The 17,414-nt window shown below is 42.8% G+C and overlaps 1 protein-coding gene across 1 annotated transcript in view; it reads left to right on the top strand.

The window, feature by feature from the left end:
• ttn.1 (titin, tandem duplicate 1) overlaps positions 1-17,414 on the top strand; it is a 163,655-nt gene that overhangs the window by 116,589 nt on the left and 29,652 nt on the right. Inside the window, exon 167 of the mRNA XM_029113520.2 lies at positions 36-17,405. Within this exon, the coding sequence (XP_028969353.2) occupies positions 36-17,405 (17,370 nt within the window). The remainder of the gene's footprint in view (positions 1-35; positions 17,406-17,414) is intronic.

The raw sequence follows: 17,414 nt of genomic DNA, 5'->3' as shown, positions 1-17,414 counted from the left end.
GATTACTTAGATTGCTCTTTGTTATTGTATTGTAGATGCACCTGGACCTCCAATCAACCCAAGAATTACAGATACAACAAAATCGTCTGCAACATTCTTGTGGGGAAAACCACTTGAAGATGGCGGACTTGAAATCACAGGGTACTTTGTTGAACATAAAAAAGATGGAGAAGAGGAATGGTTCAAGGACACGCCAACTGCTCCACTGAGAATTACAGAATTTGTTGTTCCTAACTTGGAAGTGGGAGCAAAATACCACTTCAGAGTCTGTGCAATGAATGCAGAGGCAGTTGGTGAACCAGCTCAAACTGAAGAACTGGTTGAAATTATTGAACGTGAAGAAAAGCCAGACCTTGAACTGGATGTTGAACTGAGAAGAACTCTTGTTGTTAGGGCAGGATGTTCCATCCGCATATTTGTTCCCATTAAAGGACGCCCAGCTCCTAGTGTAGCCTGGACAAAGGATGAAGATGCACCTCTGAAAGTGCGTGCTAACATTGATAGCACAGAGTCATATACTATGCTTGTCATCCCTGACTGCAAAAGATATGATGCAGGAAGATACAACTTAACCCTTAAAAATGCTGCAGGAGAGAAGACCGCTCATGTCAATGTAAGAGTCCTGGATTCACCTGGACCACCAATTAACCTGAAGCCAAAGCACATTGACAAAGAGAGCATCACTCTTCAGTGGGAACCACCGCTCATTGATGGTGGCTCAAAGATAACGAACTATATAATTGAAAAGAGAGAGTCCACACGTAAAGCATATTCCACCATTATATCAGTATGTCCAAATAGCACAGCGAGAATTCCTGATCTAGCAGAAGGATCTGAATATTACTTCAGAGTATCAGCTGAAAATGAGTATGGAATTGGTGAGTCGGTTGAGACTACAGACCCAATTCGAGCATCTCAAGCACCATCTCCCCCTCAGAGTGTCTATGCCACAGATGTCACCAAGAACTCTGTAAGTCTTGCATGGACAAAGCCGAAACATGATGGTGGCAGTAGAGTTAGTGGATATGTCCTTGAAGCTAGAAAGAAGGGAGGAGACCAGTGGTCCCATGTAACAACTGTTAAGACTATGGACTTTATAGTGAAGAACCTGAATGAATATGAGGAGTATGTATTCCGTGTCATGGCTGTGAATCAATCTGGTAGAAGTGGTCCCTGTGAAAGCAAGCCTGTTACTATCAAGGAAACAACAACAATGCCAGAATTTGACCTGCGTGGAATATGTCAGAAGATTGTCATTGTCAGGGCAGGAGATGATATTAAAGTTGAGATTCCAGTAATGGGCCGTCCAAGACCGACTGTTTCATGGACAAAAGATGGCCAGCACCTCAAGATTACTCCGAGAATAATTACTGAAAGTACTGCAACCACATGCCTCCTGAATATTACAGAATGCGTAAGGAGCGACAGTGGTCATTATGCAATGACAGGGAAGAACATAGTTGGCTCAGTGACAGATAGTATAATCGTTAAAGTGCATGATGTCCCTGGACCACCAAAAGGACCAATAAAAATAGAGGAAATCTCTCGTACTCATGCTGTCATTTCTTGGGGAACACCTGAGAATGATGGAGGTGTACCAATCAATAATTACATTGTTGATTTAAGGGAAACCACAGGAACCTCATGGGTAGAATTAACATCATCAGCAATCCGTACAATATTCAAAGCCACTCGTCTGAAGACTGGTACAGAATACCAGTTCCGAGTCAAAGCTAAGAACCGATATGGTGCTGGCCAGGCAATCATCTCAGAAGCAGTGGTTGCTGCATATCCTTTTAAACCCCCTGGGCCACCTGGTACTCCAAAGGTTGTAGCCTTTACCAAAGACACAATGACAATTGGCTGGAATGAACCCGTTTCTGATGGTGGAAATGAAGTAATTGGATACCACATTGAGAGGAAAGAGAGAAGCAGCATCCTCTGGCAAAAGATAAGCAAATCCATTGTGAAAGATAATCAATTCAAATCAAATGGATTAGAAGATGGAGTCGCATATGAATTCCGTGTCTCTGCAGAAAATCTGGCTGGAATTGGTAAACCAAGCAAGGCTTCAGAGGCAATGCTAGCCCTTGATCCAGTGGACCCACCAGGTCAGCCAAAACCAATCTATGTTTCCAAGAATATAGTGACAATTCAGTGGACAAAGCCTGAATATGATGGTGGATTCAAGATTACTGGCTACATAGTAGAGAAGAGAGACTTACCATCAGGTCGCTGGATGAGAGCTAACTTCACAAACATTATTGAGACCACTTTCACTGTAAGTGGATTAACACAGAATGAGGCCTATGAATTCCGTGTTCTTGCTAAAAATGCAGCTGGTTCAATAAGTGAACCATCCGAGCCGTCTGATCCCATCACCTGCACAGATGACATTGTGGAACCACGAATCATGGTTGATGCCAAATTCAAGGATGTGATCTTACTGAAAGCTGGGGAAACCTTCAAACTTGATGCAGATGTGGCAGGCCAACCACTACCATCTATGGTGTGGACTAAGGATGGAAAGGATGTTGAAAATACAATGAAACTATCAATTAAAATGACAGATTTAACATCAACTCTGATTAACAAAGACTCACTAAGAAGAGATGGAGGTGAATTTGTCCTGACAGCCACAAATGTTGGAGGGTTTGCCAAGCATATCTTCAATGTCAAAGTACTTGACCGGCCAGGTCCACCTGGAGGACCTATTGTGGTGTCAAATATTACATCTGACAACTGTGTCTTGGAATGGACTCCTCCTGCAGATGATGGTGGTGCAGATGTTGACCATTATGTAATTGAAAAGCGTGAATCAAGCAGACTTGCATGGACAAATGTGGCATCAGGCTTCACTGGCACCCAAATCAAGGTTGACAAGTTACTCAAAGGAAATGAGTACATTTTCAGAGTAATGGCTGTCAACAAGTATGGAGTTGGAGAGCCGCTTGAATCTGTACCAACTATTGCAAACAACCCATGGGTGCCAGCAGATCCTCCAAGAGATCCTGAAGTAACAATAATCACCAAGGATTCAATGATTCTTATGTGGAAGGCTCCTGAGTGTGATGGTGGAACTCCAATTACAAACTATAATATTGAAAGGAAAGACAAAATTGGTCTTCGTTGGGTAAAATGCAACAAAAAGAAAGTAACAGACTTGCAGTTTAAGGTGACAGGGCTCCTAGTAACACATGAGTATGAATTTAGAGTTATTGCAGAGAATGCAGCTGGATTAAGTTTACCTAGCAACTCAAGTCCTTTCTACAAGGCTACTGATACTCTCTACCAACCAGGCCCTCCAGGCAACCCAAGAGTCTTAGACACAACTAAGTCGTCCATTACGATTGCATGGAACAAGCCAAACTATGATGGTGGTTCTGAAATCATAGGATACATTGTGGAGACCTGTGTTCCTGGGGAGGAGGAATGGACAATTGTTACTAAACCAGGTGGAATAATGGCTACATCATTTACCCTTACCAATTTAAAGGAGGGCCAAGAGTACAACATTCAAATATCTGCTGTAAACAGTGAGGGCATTGGAGAGGAAGCAACTGTTCCTGGCTCACCAAAAGCTGAAGACAGGCTGCTTCCACCAGAATGTGACCTGGATGCAGAACTAAAGAAGGTTGTAAATATCAGAGCCTGTAACACATTAAGACTATTTGTACCTATCAGAGGAAGACCTTCACCTGTTGCAAAATGGACCAAAGAAGATGGTGAACCTATTACAAGAGCAACCATTGAAAGCACGACATCTTACACATCACTGGTAATAGGAAATGTCAACCGATTTGATAGTGGGAAGTATGTGCTCACAATAGAAAACAGTTCAGGATCAAACACTGCTACTGTAAATGTTAGAGTGCTAGATACCCCAGCTGCCCCACAAAATCTTAAGATCAACAATGTCACTAAAGAATCTGTCACTCTTATCTGGGACCCGCCAGTAAATGATGGTGGCGTAAAGATTAAGAACTACATTGTTGAAAAGCGTGAATCAACAAGGAAAGCATATGCTACCGTCAATTCTAACTGTCATAAGAACACATGGACCATTGACCAACTACAAGAAGGATGTAACTACTACTTCAGAGTTTTAGCCGAAAATGAATATGGAATTGGTCTGCCAATTGAAACCCGTGAATCAGTTAAAGTTTCTGAAAAACCACAGCCTCCTGCCAAAGTTACCCTTGTGGATGTTACCAAGACAAGTGCCACCCTGTCTTGGGAGAAACCAGAGCATGATGGAGGAAGTAGAGTGGTATGCTATGTTGTTGAGATGCGAAGCAAAGGTGCAGAGAAATGGGTCCAATCTTCTATTGTGAAAACATTAGAAGCAGTTGTCTCTGGACTGACACCAGGTGGAGAGTACATGTTCCGCATATCAGCAAGAAATGAAAAAGGAACAAGTGATCCACGTCAAATTGGAGTGCCAGTAATTGCAAAGGATCTTGTGATTGCACCATCTGCTAAAATGTTGTTCAACACATTTAGTGTATTAGCAGGAGAAGATTTGACAGTACAGATTCCATTTATTGCTCGTCCCCGAGCAAATATTTCATTCATAAAGGACAATCTTCCATTGAAGTGTACCACCAGAGTTAGCTTTGGAGGATCAGACAAACTGATAAATCTTAAAATCAATGAGTCCTGCAGAGAAGATGTTGGTCAGTACCAAATCATACTTGCAAACACTGCTGGGGAAACATCTTTACACATCTCAGTAGTTGTTCTTGATAAACCTGGACAACCAAAAGGCCCAATTAAAGTTGAGGCTGTTACTACTGACAGCGTGCTTTTTTCATGGTCTCCACCTGAGTATGATGGCGGTGCCACAATCAACAGCTACATTGTAGAAAAGAGAGATACATCCACACAAAATTGGTTGGTCGTGTCTTCAAATCATGCAAGAACAACGATTAAAGCTTCAAGGCTGAAAACAGGTTCAGAGTATCAGTTCAGGGTTACCGCTCAGAACAGGTATGGAAAGGGCCCATCTCTGAATTCAGAATCTGTTATTGCTCAGTATCCATTCAAAGTTCCCGGCCCTCCTGGAACACCATCTGTACAATCATCCACAAAGGATAGCATGGTAGTCATTTGGAATGAGCCTGTTAATGATGGTGGAAGTGCTGTGCTGGGATATCATCTTGAGCGCAAAGACAGAAACAGTATTCTCTGGGTAAAGCTCAACAAGTCTCTTATCCAAGATACATGTTACAAGACCACTGGACTGGAACCAGGTCAGGAATATGAATTCAGAGTATATGCTGAAAACATTGTTGGAATAGGAAAAGTTAGCAAACTCTCTGAAGGTCATGTTGCAAGAGATCCCTGCGATCCCCCTGGAGACCCTGTAGCTACAAAGATAACCAAGGATTCTGTAACAATTGCATGGACAAAACCAGAGTATGACGGTGGAGCCAGCGTTACTGGCTATATTGTAGAGAAGAAAGAGTTGCCAGAGGGCCGTTGGGTAAAAGCCAACTTCACAAATATAATTGAAACTGAGTATACGGCAACTGGCCTTGTGGAAAATGAGAAATATGAGTTCCGTGTTATTGCAAGAAATGCAGCTGGTGTGTTTAGCCTTCCCTCATACAGTACTGGACCAATTACTGCTAAAGATGAAATTGACCCTCCTCGTATTAGCATTGATCCTCAGTTCACACAAACTGTTTATGTTAATTCTGGAGAGAGCTTCAAAATCGATGCAGATGTACATGGTAGTCCAATACCCGAAATCTTCTGGATGAAAAAAGGCCACGAGACACCCCTTACAAACACTATAACCAGAGATATTAAAAACACAGACAGCACTACTCTGTTGACTGTTAAAGAAGCCAAACTTGAAGATGGCGGACAGTACATTCTACTTGTAAAGAATCCAGGAGGTGAAAAGTCAGTGAAGATAAATGTGGTGGTTCTAGATAAACCTGGGCCACCACAAGGTCCTATCTCTGTGACTGGCGTGAAAAATGATCAGTGTTGCCTTGCATGGAAATCACCACTATATGATGGCGGTAGTAAAATCACCCATTACGTCATAGAGAGAAGGGAGAGCAGCAGATTAGTTTGGACTATTGTTGATAATAAGTGTGAGTCAAATAATCTGAAGGTTACAAAACTCTTGGAGGGAAATGAGTACATTTTCAAAGTCCAGGCTGTAAACAAATTTGGACACAGTGTGGGTCTTGAATCAAATCCTGTCACTGTCAAAGACCCATTCAGTCCTCCAGGTTCACCAAGTCGGTTGGAAGTTTCCGATGTTAAAAAGGATTCAATGGTAATTTCCTGGGAGGCACCTGGAGATAATGGTGGCAGTGATATAACTGGATACATTATTGAGAAACATGACAAGGAGGGTGTGAGGTGGACCAGATGCAATAGGAAGACAGTTAGCGACTTATCCTATAAAGTCACAGGACTTATGGAAAGTCACAATTATGAATTTAGAGTTCTGGCTGAGAATATTGCTGGAGTTGGAGAGCCAAGCTCACCTACAGTTTTCTTCAAGGCTTTGGATCCGATCTTCAGACCAGGTGCACCGCTTAATCCTAAAGTAACTGACATCAGCAAAAATTCTGTTTTCCTTTCATGGGGCAAACCTATATATGATGGAGGGTGTGAGATTCAAGGATACATTGTTGAGAGATGCGAAGCACAAGGAGAAGCTGAAACAGCACCTGTGGAGGGAGCACCCACCAAAGCAGGACCCGTTGAGCCAGCACCCGCACCCACAGATGCAACATCTGCTGAGGCAGAACCTTCTGAGGTGTGGACAATCTGCACTCCACCAAGTGGCATCAAACAGACAAGATTTGAAGTTGAAAAATTGGAGGAAATGCACATGTACAAGTTTAGAGTTTGTGCTATCAACAAACTTGGAGTTGGAGACCACGCAGATGTCTCTGGAATCATTCTTGTCAAAGAGAGGATTGAGGAACCAGATCTAGATATTGACCCAGACCTGCGGAAGGTTGTCAACATTAAGGCTGGATGTTCCCTCAGACTGTTCATTCCCATCAGAGGCCGTCCTCAACCTGAAATCAAATGGGGAAAGGATGATGGTCCAGTTAAGGAGAATGCACTAATTGAGGTGACAAGTAGTTACACATCCCTTGTGATTGACAATGTCACCAGATTTGACAGTGGAAAATATACTGTTTCTGCAGAAAATGCAAGTGGCAAAAAATCTGCTGTAATTAGCATTAGAGTTCTTGACACACCTAGTGCCCCAGTCAACCTTAAAGTGAAAGACATCACTGGTGAATCAGTGACACTTACTTGGGACATACCTGTGTTAGATGGAGGAGCTAAAATTAGAAACTATATTGTTGAGAAACGGGAAAGCACTAGGAAAGCATATGCAGCTGTGGTGACAAACTGCCACAAATTATCATATAAGGTTGAGAATCTTCAAGAGGGTTGCAATTACTATTTCAGAGTTCTTGCTGAAAACATCCATGGTGTTGGCTTGCCTATTGCAACTGTTGATCCTATTAAAGCCTCCGAAGTGCCTCAAACCCCACGAAAACTGACTGTTGTTGATCAAACCAAGACAAGCATCTCCCTTGCCTGGGAAAAGCCTGAGCATGATGGTGGAAGTAGAATAATTCAGTACCTGTTAGAGATGCAACCTAAAGGGGCTGAGAAATGGTCAGGTGTTGCAACTGTCAAAGCAATGGAATCTGTTGCTAGCAATCTAATTCCGGGTGGGGAATATATGTTCAGAGTATTTGCTATCAATGACAAAGGAAAGAGTGATCCAAGAACACTTGCAGTTCCAGTGACAGCAAAGGACCTTGTTTTTGAGCCAGATGTTAGACCTGCATTTAGCAATTACAGTTTTAGGGTTGGTAAAGACTTCAAGGTTGAAATCCCTATTACAGGACGTCCAAAACCAGAAGTTAAATGGACCAAGGATGGTTCAATCCTACTCCAAACATCAAAAGTGAAAATTATTAACACACCAAATAGCACGTCTTTAAGTATCACAGAGGCTACTCCAGAAGATGGTGGAATGTATGGCATTAATGTTAGTAATGCCGTTGGAGGAAAAGATGTAACCATTGAAATAATTGCTCTTGATAAACCTGGCCCACCTAGTGGACCTGTGAAATTTGATGAAATTACTATTAATTCTGCAACTCTTTCTTGGAATCCACCAAAGTATACTGGTGGCTGCCAGATTTCAAATTATATTGTTCAGAAGAGAGATACAACCACCAATACTTGGGAGAATGTTGCTGCTTCTGTGGCTAGAACAACATTCAAGGTGATAAGGCTAAAAACTGGGGCTGAATATCAATTCAGAATCATTGCTCAAAATCGCTATGGCAAGAGTTATGGTTTGGACTCACGTAGTGTGACAATAAAGTACCCTTACAAAGAACCTGGGCCACCTGGCACTCCATTCATTGCATCTCTCTCAAAGGATCATATGGTTGTGGAATGGAATGAACCAGTCGTAGATGGAGGAAGCCCGGTTCTTGGCTATCACCTTGAAAGAAAAGAGAGAAACAGTATTCTTTGGACAAAGATTAATAAGTCGCTCATCAAAGACACAACCTACAAAACTGGTCCCTTAGAGGAGGCTGTGGAATATGAATTCAGAGTTTATGCTGAAAATATTGTTGGTATTGGTAGATGCAGCAAAGTCTCAGAAGGTTGCGTTGCACGTGATCCATGTGATCCACCTGGCACCCCAGTGGCTGTCATTATAAACAAAGACTCCATCACCATTGAATGGACAAAGCCAGAATATGATGGAGGCAGTGTGATTACTGGTTATATTGTGGAAAAACGTGATCTTCCAGAGGGACGCTGGATGAAAGCAAACTTTACTAACGTTATTGAGACCAGATTTACTGCTACTGGACTAACTGCTAATGCACAGTATGACTTCAGAGTCATTGCCAAGAATGCTGTTGGAACATTTAGCAAGCCATCTTATAATAGTGGACCTATAACAGCAAATGATGAGGTTGAAGCACCAAGATATTCTATTGATCCTGCTTTCACCAAAACTATTGTTATTAATGCTGGGGACACATTCAAAATTGATGCTGATGTACATGGAAAGCCAGTACCTACAATCCAGTGGTTTAAAGATGATGTGGAAATTGAAAAGAATACAATGCGATTGGAAATCAAAAATACAGAAAGTGTTGCAATGATAGTTGTAAAGGATTCCATCAGAGTTGATGGTGGAAATTACAAACTTGTACTGACAAATGTTGCTGGCTCTGAGACAGTTCCTTTTAAGGTGAATGTACTAGACAGACCAGGACCATGCAATGGACATCTCAATGTCACTGGAGTTGCGAGTGACAAATGCACACTGTCATGGCGTGCCCCACTACATGATGGAGGCAGCAACATCACACACTACCTCATTGAGAGGCGTGAAACCAGTCGTCTTGCTTGGACTATGGTTTCTAACAGCTGTGAGACCACAGTTTATAAAGTAACTAGTCTCCTGGAAGGCAATGAGTACATTTTCCGTGTCATGGCTGTGAACAGTTATGGTGTTAGTGATCCTGTGGAATCTTCAGCAGTAATAATGAAAAATCCATTTGTTGTTCCTGGAGCACCACATGTTACTGATGTAATGAACATTGCCCGGGATTCAATGACTGTTTGTTATTCAGCACCAGAAACCGATGGTGGAAGCGAAATTACAACGTACATCATTGAGAAGAAAGACAGAGCTGGAGTTAAATGGACTAAATGTAACAGGCAAAAGGTCACAGACTTATCTTTCAGAGTAACAGGTTTGACATCAGATCATGAGTATGAATTTAGGGTATCTGCTGAAAATGCAGCTGGAGTTGGTGAACCAAGTCTACCCACATCATACTTTAAGGCTTGTGATCCCAAGTACAAACCTGGAGCCCCCACACATGCACATGTGATTGACACCACAAAGAGCTCAATCACAGTTGCATGGGGAAAGCCACTCAATGATGGTGGCTGTTCTATTCAGGGATACATTGTAGAGATGTGCAAAGCTGAAGAAGAGGAATGGAAAATGTGTACTCCACCAACAGGTCTGCGGATCAATAAATTTGAAATCACAAAACTTACAGAGGGTCAAGAATATCAGATCCGAGTTTGTGCTATCAATAAAATGGGTGTTGGTGAGCCAGCAGCTGTATCTGGAGCATCCAAGCCAGAGGAGAAGTTAGAAGTTCCTGAAATTCAGCTGGATTCAGAATTGAGGAAAGGAATTGTTGTGCGGGCTGGAGGATCCGTGAGAATCAATGTACCATTCAAAGGCAGACCAACACCTGAGATTAAGTGGTGTAAACTGAAGAAGGTAGAAGAAAAGGAAGAAGAAGATGAATTGCAAGAGAAAGCAGTGGTTGAGAAGGGTCTCAATTATACTCAACTTTCCATTGACTTTTGTGATAGGAATGATTCTGGAAAGTACAATGTGACTGTGGAGAACAGCAGTGGTAAAGTTTCTGAGTTTGTAACTGTGAAAGTGCTAGATACACCGGGTGCCCCTCTAAATCTTAAATTGTCAGAGATCAAGAAAGACTCAATAACGCTTGTTTGGGATGCCCCTCTTACTGATGGTGGTGCGAAAATCAAAAATTATGTTGTTGACAAAAGGGAATCAACAAGGAAGGCTTTCGCAAATGTAACAACCAAGGTCAACAAAACAACCTATAAAGTTGAAAACCTTGTTGAGGGGGCTATGTATTACTTCAGAGTTATGGCTGAGAATGAATACGGAATTGGGTCATCTATTGAAACAAAGGTTGCAACAAAGGCCTCTGAGGTTCCTCTTCCAGTCGGAAAGATCTTCTTGACTGATGTTACAAAAGCCAGTGCATCATTCACATGGGAAAAACCAGAACATGATGGTGGTAGCAGGATTACCGGTTACTTAGTTGAGATGAAGACAAAGGGAGGAGACAAATGGGGTGTTGCAACATCCACAAAGGGTGAGTGCCAAGGCACAGTTACCGGACTTACACCCGGACAGGAGTATCTGATCCGTATAATTGCTTACAATGAAAAGGGAAAGAGTGAACCCAAAGCACTTGCTATGCCAGTGGTTGCAAATGATATGACAATTGAGCCAAGCTTAAAACTTGCATTCAACACTTACACTGTGAAAGCTGGTGATGATCTGATCATAGAAATCCCAGTGTTTGGCCGACCAAAACCCCACATTGATTGGAAGAAAGATGGGCTTCCTTTGAAAATATCATCAAGAGTGAATTTGATAAAAACGGAAACAACGGCTGGCATTAAAATTACAGAAGCCTGTAAGGATGACTTTGGAAAGTATACCATTACAGCAGCTAACACAGCTGGCTCAGTTACTGAAGACATTGGAATTACAATCCTTGACAAACCTGGTCCACCAACTGGACCCATTAAAGTCCTTGAAGTAAGCAACACTTCTGTCAATCTCTCATGGGAAGCCCCGGAGTACACCGGTGGATGTCAAGTCAAGCATTATACTGTGGAAAAACGAGACTCAACGCAAACAACATGGCAGATTGTGAATGCACAGCTTGCTAGAACAGCTATTAAAATAACCAAGCTAAAAACGGGTGCAGAGTACTGTTTCCGAATCTGTGCTGAGAATAGATATGGAAAGGGTGCTCCTTTGGAAACAAAACCAATTGTAGTGCAATATCCATACAAAACCCCAGGACCACCCGGAACTCCATATATCAAATCTGCAACAAAAGATCAAATGATTATTGAATGGAATGAGCCAGTCAATGATGGTGGTAGCACTGTTATCGGATACCATCTTGAATCTAAAGAAAGAACCAGCATTATGTGGAATAAACTAAACAAGGCCCTAATCACTGATACCACTTTCAAGATATGTAATCTTGAGGAAGATATTGGATATGAATTCAGAGTCTATGCTGAAAATATTGTTGGTATTGGTAGAGCATCAAAAACATCAGAATCCTATGTTGCTCGTGACCCAGTTGATCCACCAGGTACTCCTGAGGCTACCGTTATCTCCAAGAACCATATTGTGATCCAGTGGACTAAGCCACAGTATGATGGTGGTAGTAAGATCACTGGATATGTTGTGGAGAGAAAAGATAAAGCCAACACCGAGGGTCGCTGGATGAGAGCCAATTTCACCAATGTCATTGACACAGAATTTACCATTTCTGGCTTGACAGAAAATGAACAGTATGAGTTCAGAGTGATTGCAAGAAATGCTGCTGGTATTTTCAGTGAGCCCTCTGACAGCACTGGACTCATTACCGCCACAGATGAGATTGAAGCACCAAGAACCTCAATGGATCCTAAATACAAGGATGTAATTGTTGTTCATGCGGGTGAAAACTTAGTTATGGATGCTGACATATATGGCAAACCCACTCCTGAGGTCCAATGGTTGAAGGAAGGAAAGCCATTGGACAAATCTCTTCGAATTGAAGCGAAAACAATACAGAAACGTGCATCTGTAACAATCAAGAACTGCACAAGGTTAGACAGTGGACACTATGACCTCATTCTCACCAACATAGGTGGGGTAAAGACAATCCCAATCACTGTGAAGGTCCTTGATAAACCAGGTGCACCCACTGGGCCACTTAAAGTTGCTGGACTAACCGCTGACAGATGCTTCCTCTCCTGGGCTGATCCTGCCCTGGATGGCGGTGCAGCTATAACTCACTATATTCTGGAAAAGAGAGAGACCAGTCGGTTATCCTGGACTGTGGTTAATGCAAATATTCAAGCTACAAATTTCAAAGTTATCAACCTTGTAGAATTAAATGAATATATATTCAGAGTAATGGCTGTCAATAAATATGGAATTGGTGAACCTTTGGAGTGTGAGGCAGTGACTGCACGCAATCCATACAAGCCTCCAAATGCCCCCGGAACACCTGAGGCAAGTCAAATAACAAAGGATTCCATGGTCCTATCATGGTCCAAGCCAGATTATAATGGTGGCGCAGAAATTAACTGCTACCATCTTGAAAAACGTGACAAAGATAGTGTAAGGTGGACCAAATGCAACCGGAAACCATTGACTGATCTACAATTCAAAGTCACTGGGCTTTTGGATGGTCATTTCTATGAATATCGGGTTTCTGCTGAGAATGAAGTTGGAGTGGGAGATTTGAGCGAACTGTCCCTATTCTACAGAGCATGCAATGCTACAACAGTACCTGGAGCCCCACACCATCCTAAGGTAACAGATAACACCAGCTCAACTGTGTCTTTGACCTGGGGCAAACCTACTTTTGACGGTGGAGCGTACATCAAAGGGTACATTGTTGAAATGAGAGAGGTGTTGGAAGAAGAGAGGAAAGCAATGGAAGAGGAAAAGAAGAGAAAGGAAAGAGCAGCAGAAGAAGGGTATTCTGAAGGTGAGGAAGAAGTCAAAGCAGCAGAACACAAGAAGTATGAATGGACAATATGTACACCTCCAACTGGCATCCAGGCCACACACCTTACTATCAAGGACTTGAAGGCGGGACTAGAATACAAATTCCGTGTTTCTGCTATCAACTCAGAGGGAGTTGGTGAGCCTTCAGAAATCCATGGCACTGTGATTGCAGCAGAAAGAGTTGAGGCCCCAGAGATGGAACTGGATGCTGACCTTAGGAAGGTTGTCTCTGTCCGAGCTGGTGGATCTTTGCGTCTGTTTGTTACAATCAGGGGAAGACCTGAACCGAAAGTTGAATGGGCAAAGCTGGATGGCGAGCTGACAGAACGTGCCATGATAGAATCCACAACCTCGTATACTATGCTTGTAATTGACAATGTTAACCGATTTGACAGTGGCAAATACACTTTAAAACTTGAGAATAGCTATGGTGAGAAAACTGCACTAATCAACGTCAGAGTGTTGGACACACCAAGTGCACCCCAGGCCTTTACTGTCAAAGATATCAAAAAGGATTCTGTAAATCTTGTTTGGGAACCACCACTCACAGATGGTGGATCAAAAATAACGAATTACATTGTGGAGAAACGAGAGTCCACAAGAAAGGCCTACACTGCTATAACAACTAACTGCTTATCTAATTCATTCAAGGTTGAAGAGTTGCCAGAGGGTTGCATTTTCTACTTCCGTGTCTGTGCTGTGAATGAGTATGGCAATGGGTTAATGGCAGAAACCAAAAACCCAGTAAAAATTTCTGAAGTACCTACGCCACCACATAATGTTAGAGTTGTGGATCTCACGAAAAACAGTGTGTCACTTGCTTGGGAAAAACCATCTCATGATGGTGGAAGCAAAGTAATGTGCTACAATGTTGAGGTGCTAGGTAAGGATGACAAGGGTGCTCAGAAGTGGACTACTTCCTGCACAGTCAAAACCCTGGAAACAACTATTTCAAACCTAGTTGCAGGTGACTCATATTCATTCAGAGTTATCGCAATCAATGAGAAAGGAAAGAGTGTACCAAAGGAACTTGGTCTACCTGTGACACCAAAAGATATGTCTATTGAACCGTCAATTGAGGTTTTATTCAATACCTACAATGTTAAGGCTGGAGATGATCTCACTGTTGAAATCCCAGTTAGAGGCCGACCTAAACCTGTTATTGCGTGGAAGCAAAATGGCCTTCCTTTAAAGCAAACAACCTCAGTGACAATTCTGAACACTACTAACTCATCTAAAATCATAATTAAGGAGGCAGGGAGAGAACACGTTGGAAAATATGAAATCACTGCTGCAAACCCAGGTGGAACGAAAACAGCCGAGATTCGAATTATTGTGCTTGACAAACCTGGTCCACCAACTGCTATCAAACCAACTGCTGTAACTTCAGACAGTATTTCATTGTCATGGGCTGCACCAGAGTATGATGGTGGCTGTTGCATTAATAACTACATTGTAGAAAAGAGAGATACAAATACAACAGTTTGGCAGATGGTCTCAGCCAATGTAGCTACAACAGCAATTAAAGCCTCTCGTTTGACACAGGCTGCTGATTACCAGTTCCGTATCTACGCTGTTAACCGTTATGGAAAGAGTCAACATGCAGAGTCCCATTCAATTACTGCCCAGTATAGCTTCAAGCAACCTGGCCCGCCATCTACTCCTAAAGTGGCACATGCAACTAAGATTTACATGCTTGTCATATGGAATGAGCCAGTCAATGATGGAGGCAGCACAGTCCTTGGATATCACTTAGAGCAAAAAGAGAGAACCAGCATCCTCTGGAACAAAATAAACAGAGGTCTAATCAAAGATACAGAATACAAAGTGACTAGTGTTGAGGATGGCATGGGTTACGAATACCGTGTTTATGCTGAAAACATTGCCGGAATTGGAAAATGCAGCAAAGCATCAGAGGCTGTCTTTGCGAGAGATCCATGCGATCCTCCTGGCGAGCCAACAGTCACAGGTATCACAAGAACGTCAGTGTCCCTCGCTTGGACTAAGCCAGAGTATGATGGTGGAGCCAAGGTCACTGGTTACATAATTGAACGCAGAGATCTCCCAGAAGGCCGCTGGATGAGGTGTAACTTCACTAATGTGGTAGAAACCTACTACGACGTCACAGGCCTTATTGAGGGCCAGCAGTATGATTTCCGTGTAATTGCAAAGAATGCTGCTGGATGCTTCAGTGGCCCATCTGATTCCACTGGCTCCATCAGAGTCAAGGATGATGTGGATCCACCACGTATCATGATGGATGTGAAATACAGAGCTAAGGTATTCGTGAAAGCAGGAGATGTTCTTAAAATCAATGCAGATATCTCTGGGCGTCCCCTACCAGTTGCATCATGGAAAAAGGATGGGAAAGAAATTGAAATCAGGGCCAGAATTCAGATTCTTGCAACAGATACCAGCACCTCAGTAATTGTGAAGGACTGCATAAGACGCGATTCTGGACAGTATACCTTGACTTTGAAAAACATAGCTGGAACGGTTTCTACACCAGTGGACATTGTGATCCTGGATAAGCCAGGACCTCCTGCTGGCCCCCTGGCGACTACTGGCATTACAGCCGAGGATGTCACGTTAGCATGGGGTCCTCCTCAAGAAGCAGGCGGCGCTGATATCACACATTATGTAGTTGAAAAGCGTGAAACTAGCCGTCTTGCCTGGACATTGGTAAAAGGAGACTTGAAATGTACACACTTCAAGGTCACAAATCTCTTTAAAGACAATGAATACATTTTTAGGGTCATGGCTGTCAATAAGTTTGGACTTGGCGAGGCCCTTGAGAGTGAGGTTGTCAAAGTGGCTGATCCATTTACAAAACCACATGCACCCACAAACTGTGAGATCACAGAGGTATCCAGTGAGGAAATGAGACTTGTCTGGCAGAAACCAGTTTCAGATGGAGGCAGTCCAATTACTGGATATGTGATTGAAAGACGAGATACAGCAGGTCTACTCTGGGTCCGTGTGAACAGAGAGCCTGTGACTCAATTAACAGCTGTAGCAACTAAACTACGAAAGGGAAGCGAATATGTGTTCCGCGTGTTTGCTGAGAACGCTGCTGGTTTGAGTCCTCCAAGTGACGCAAGCCCAGCGTGCCGTGCGGAGGATGAACAGATTGAGCCAGACCCACCAAGTAAACCAAAGGTTGTTGATTCAACCAAGAGTTCTATCTCCATAGTTTGGAACAAGCCACTAGAAGACGGCGGAGCACCAATCCTTGGATACAGTGTGGAGTATAAGAAACATAAGGATGAGGAATGGACAGTGGCCATTCAGATGGTAAAGAGCACAGAATTTACAGTCTCTGGACTTACAACAGATGAAGAATACGAGTTTGCTGTTAAGGCAATAAACAAGATTGGTGAAAGCGAGCAAAGTCCAATTTCTGAGCCTATTGCAGCAGTAGATAGAACCGCAGAGCCAATGTTTGATGTTGACATTGAAATGCGCAAGACATTGATTGTCAAGCATGGAAGCTCATTTACTCTGACTGTACCATATAAGGGAAAACCTGCGCCATCAGTACAATGGAACAAAGCAGAAGTTGATCTTAAAGCAAGAGCAACCATTGAAACAAATCACAGCTGCACTTCACTGACAATTGAAAAGGCCACAAGAAATGATTCTGGACAGTACACTGTGACATTAGAGAATGGTATTGGAAACCCAGCAACATTACCAATAACTGTTAAGGTGCTTGATACTCCTGGACCACCGCTGAATGTTGTGGTTAAGGATGTCACCAAAGACAGTGCTACCGTTACGTGGGAAGCTCCAGAAAATGATGGAGGTGATGCTGTGAAGGCCTACCATGTAGAGAAACGTGAAGCCAGCAAAAAGGCATGGGTGTCTGTGACCAACAATTGCCATGCATTGTCCTACAAAGTGGAAGATTTACAAGAGGGGGCCTTCTATTACTTTAGAGTCATGGGAGAAAATGAATTTGGAGTGGGTGTAGCTGCTATTCCGAAGAATGGAACAAAGATTACAGGTTTGTTAT

This window comes from Esox lucius, chromosome 16, assembly GCF_011004845.1.
Source record: "Esox lucius isolate fEsoLuc1 chromosome 16, fEsoLuc1.pri, whole genome shotgun sequence".
Taxonomy (NCBI): domain Eukaryota; kingdom Metazoa; phylum Chordata; class Actinopteri; order Esociformes; family Esocidae; genus Esox; species Esox lucius.
Note: the sequence above shows the minus strand (reverse complement) of the source record. Positions and strands in the feature narration are given on the sequence as shown.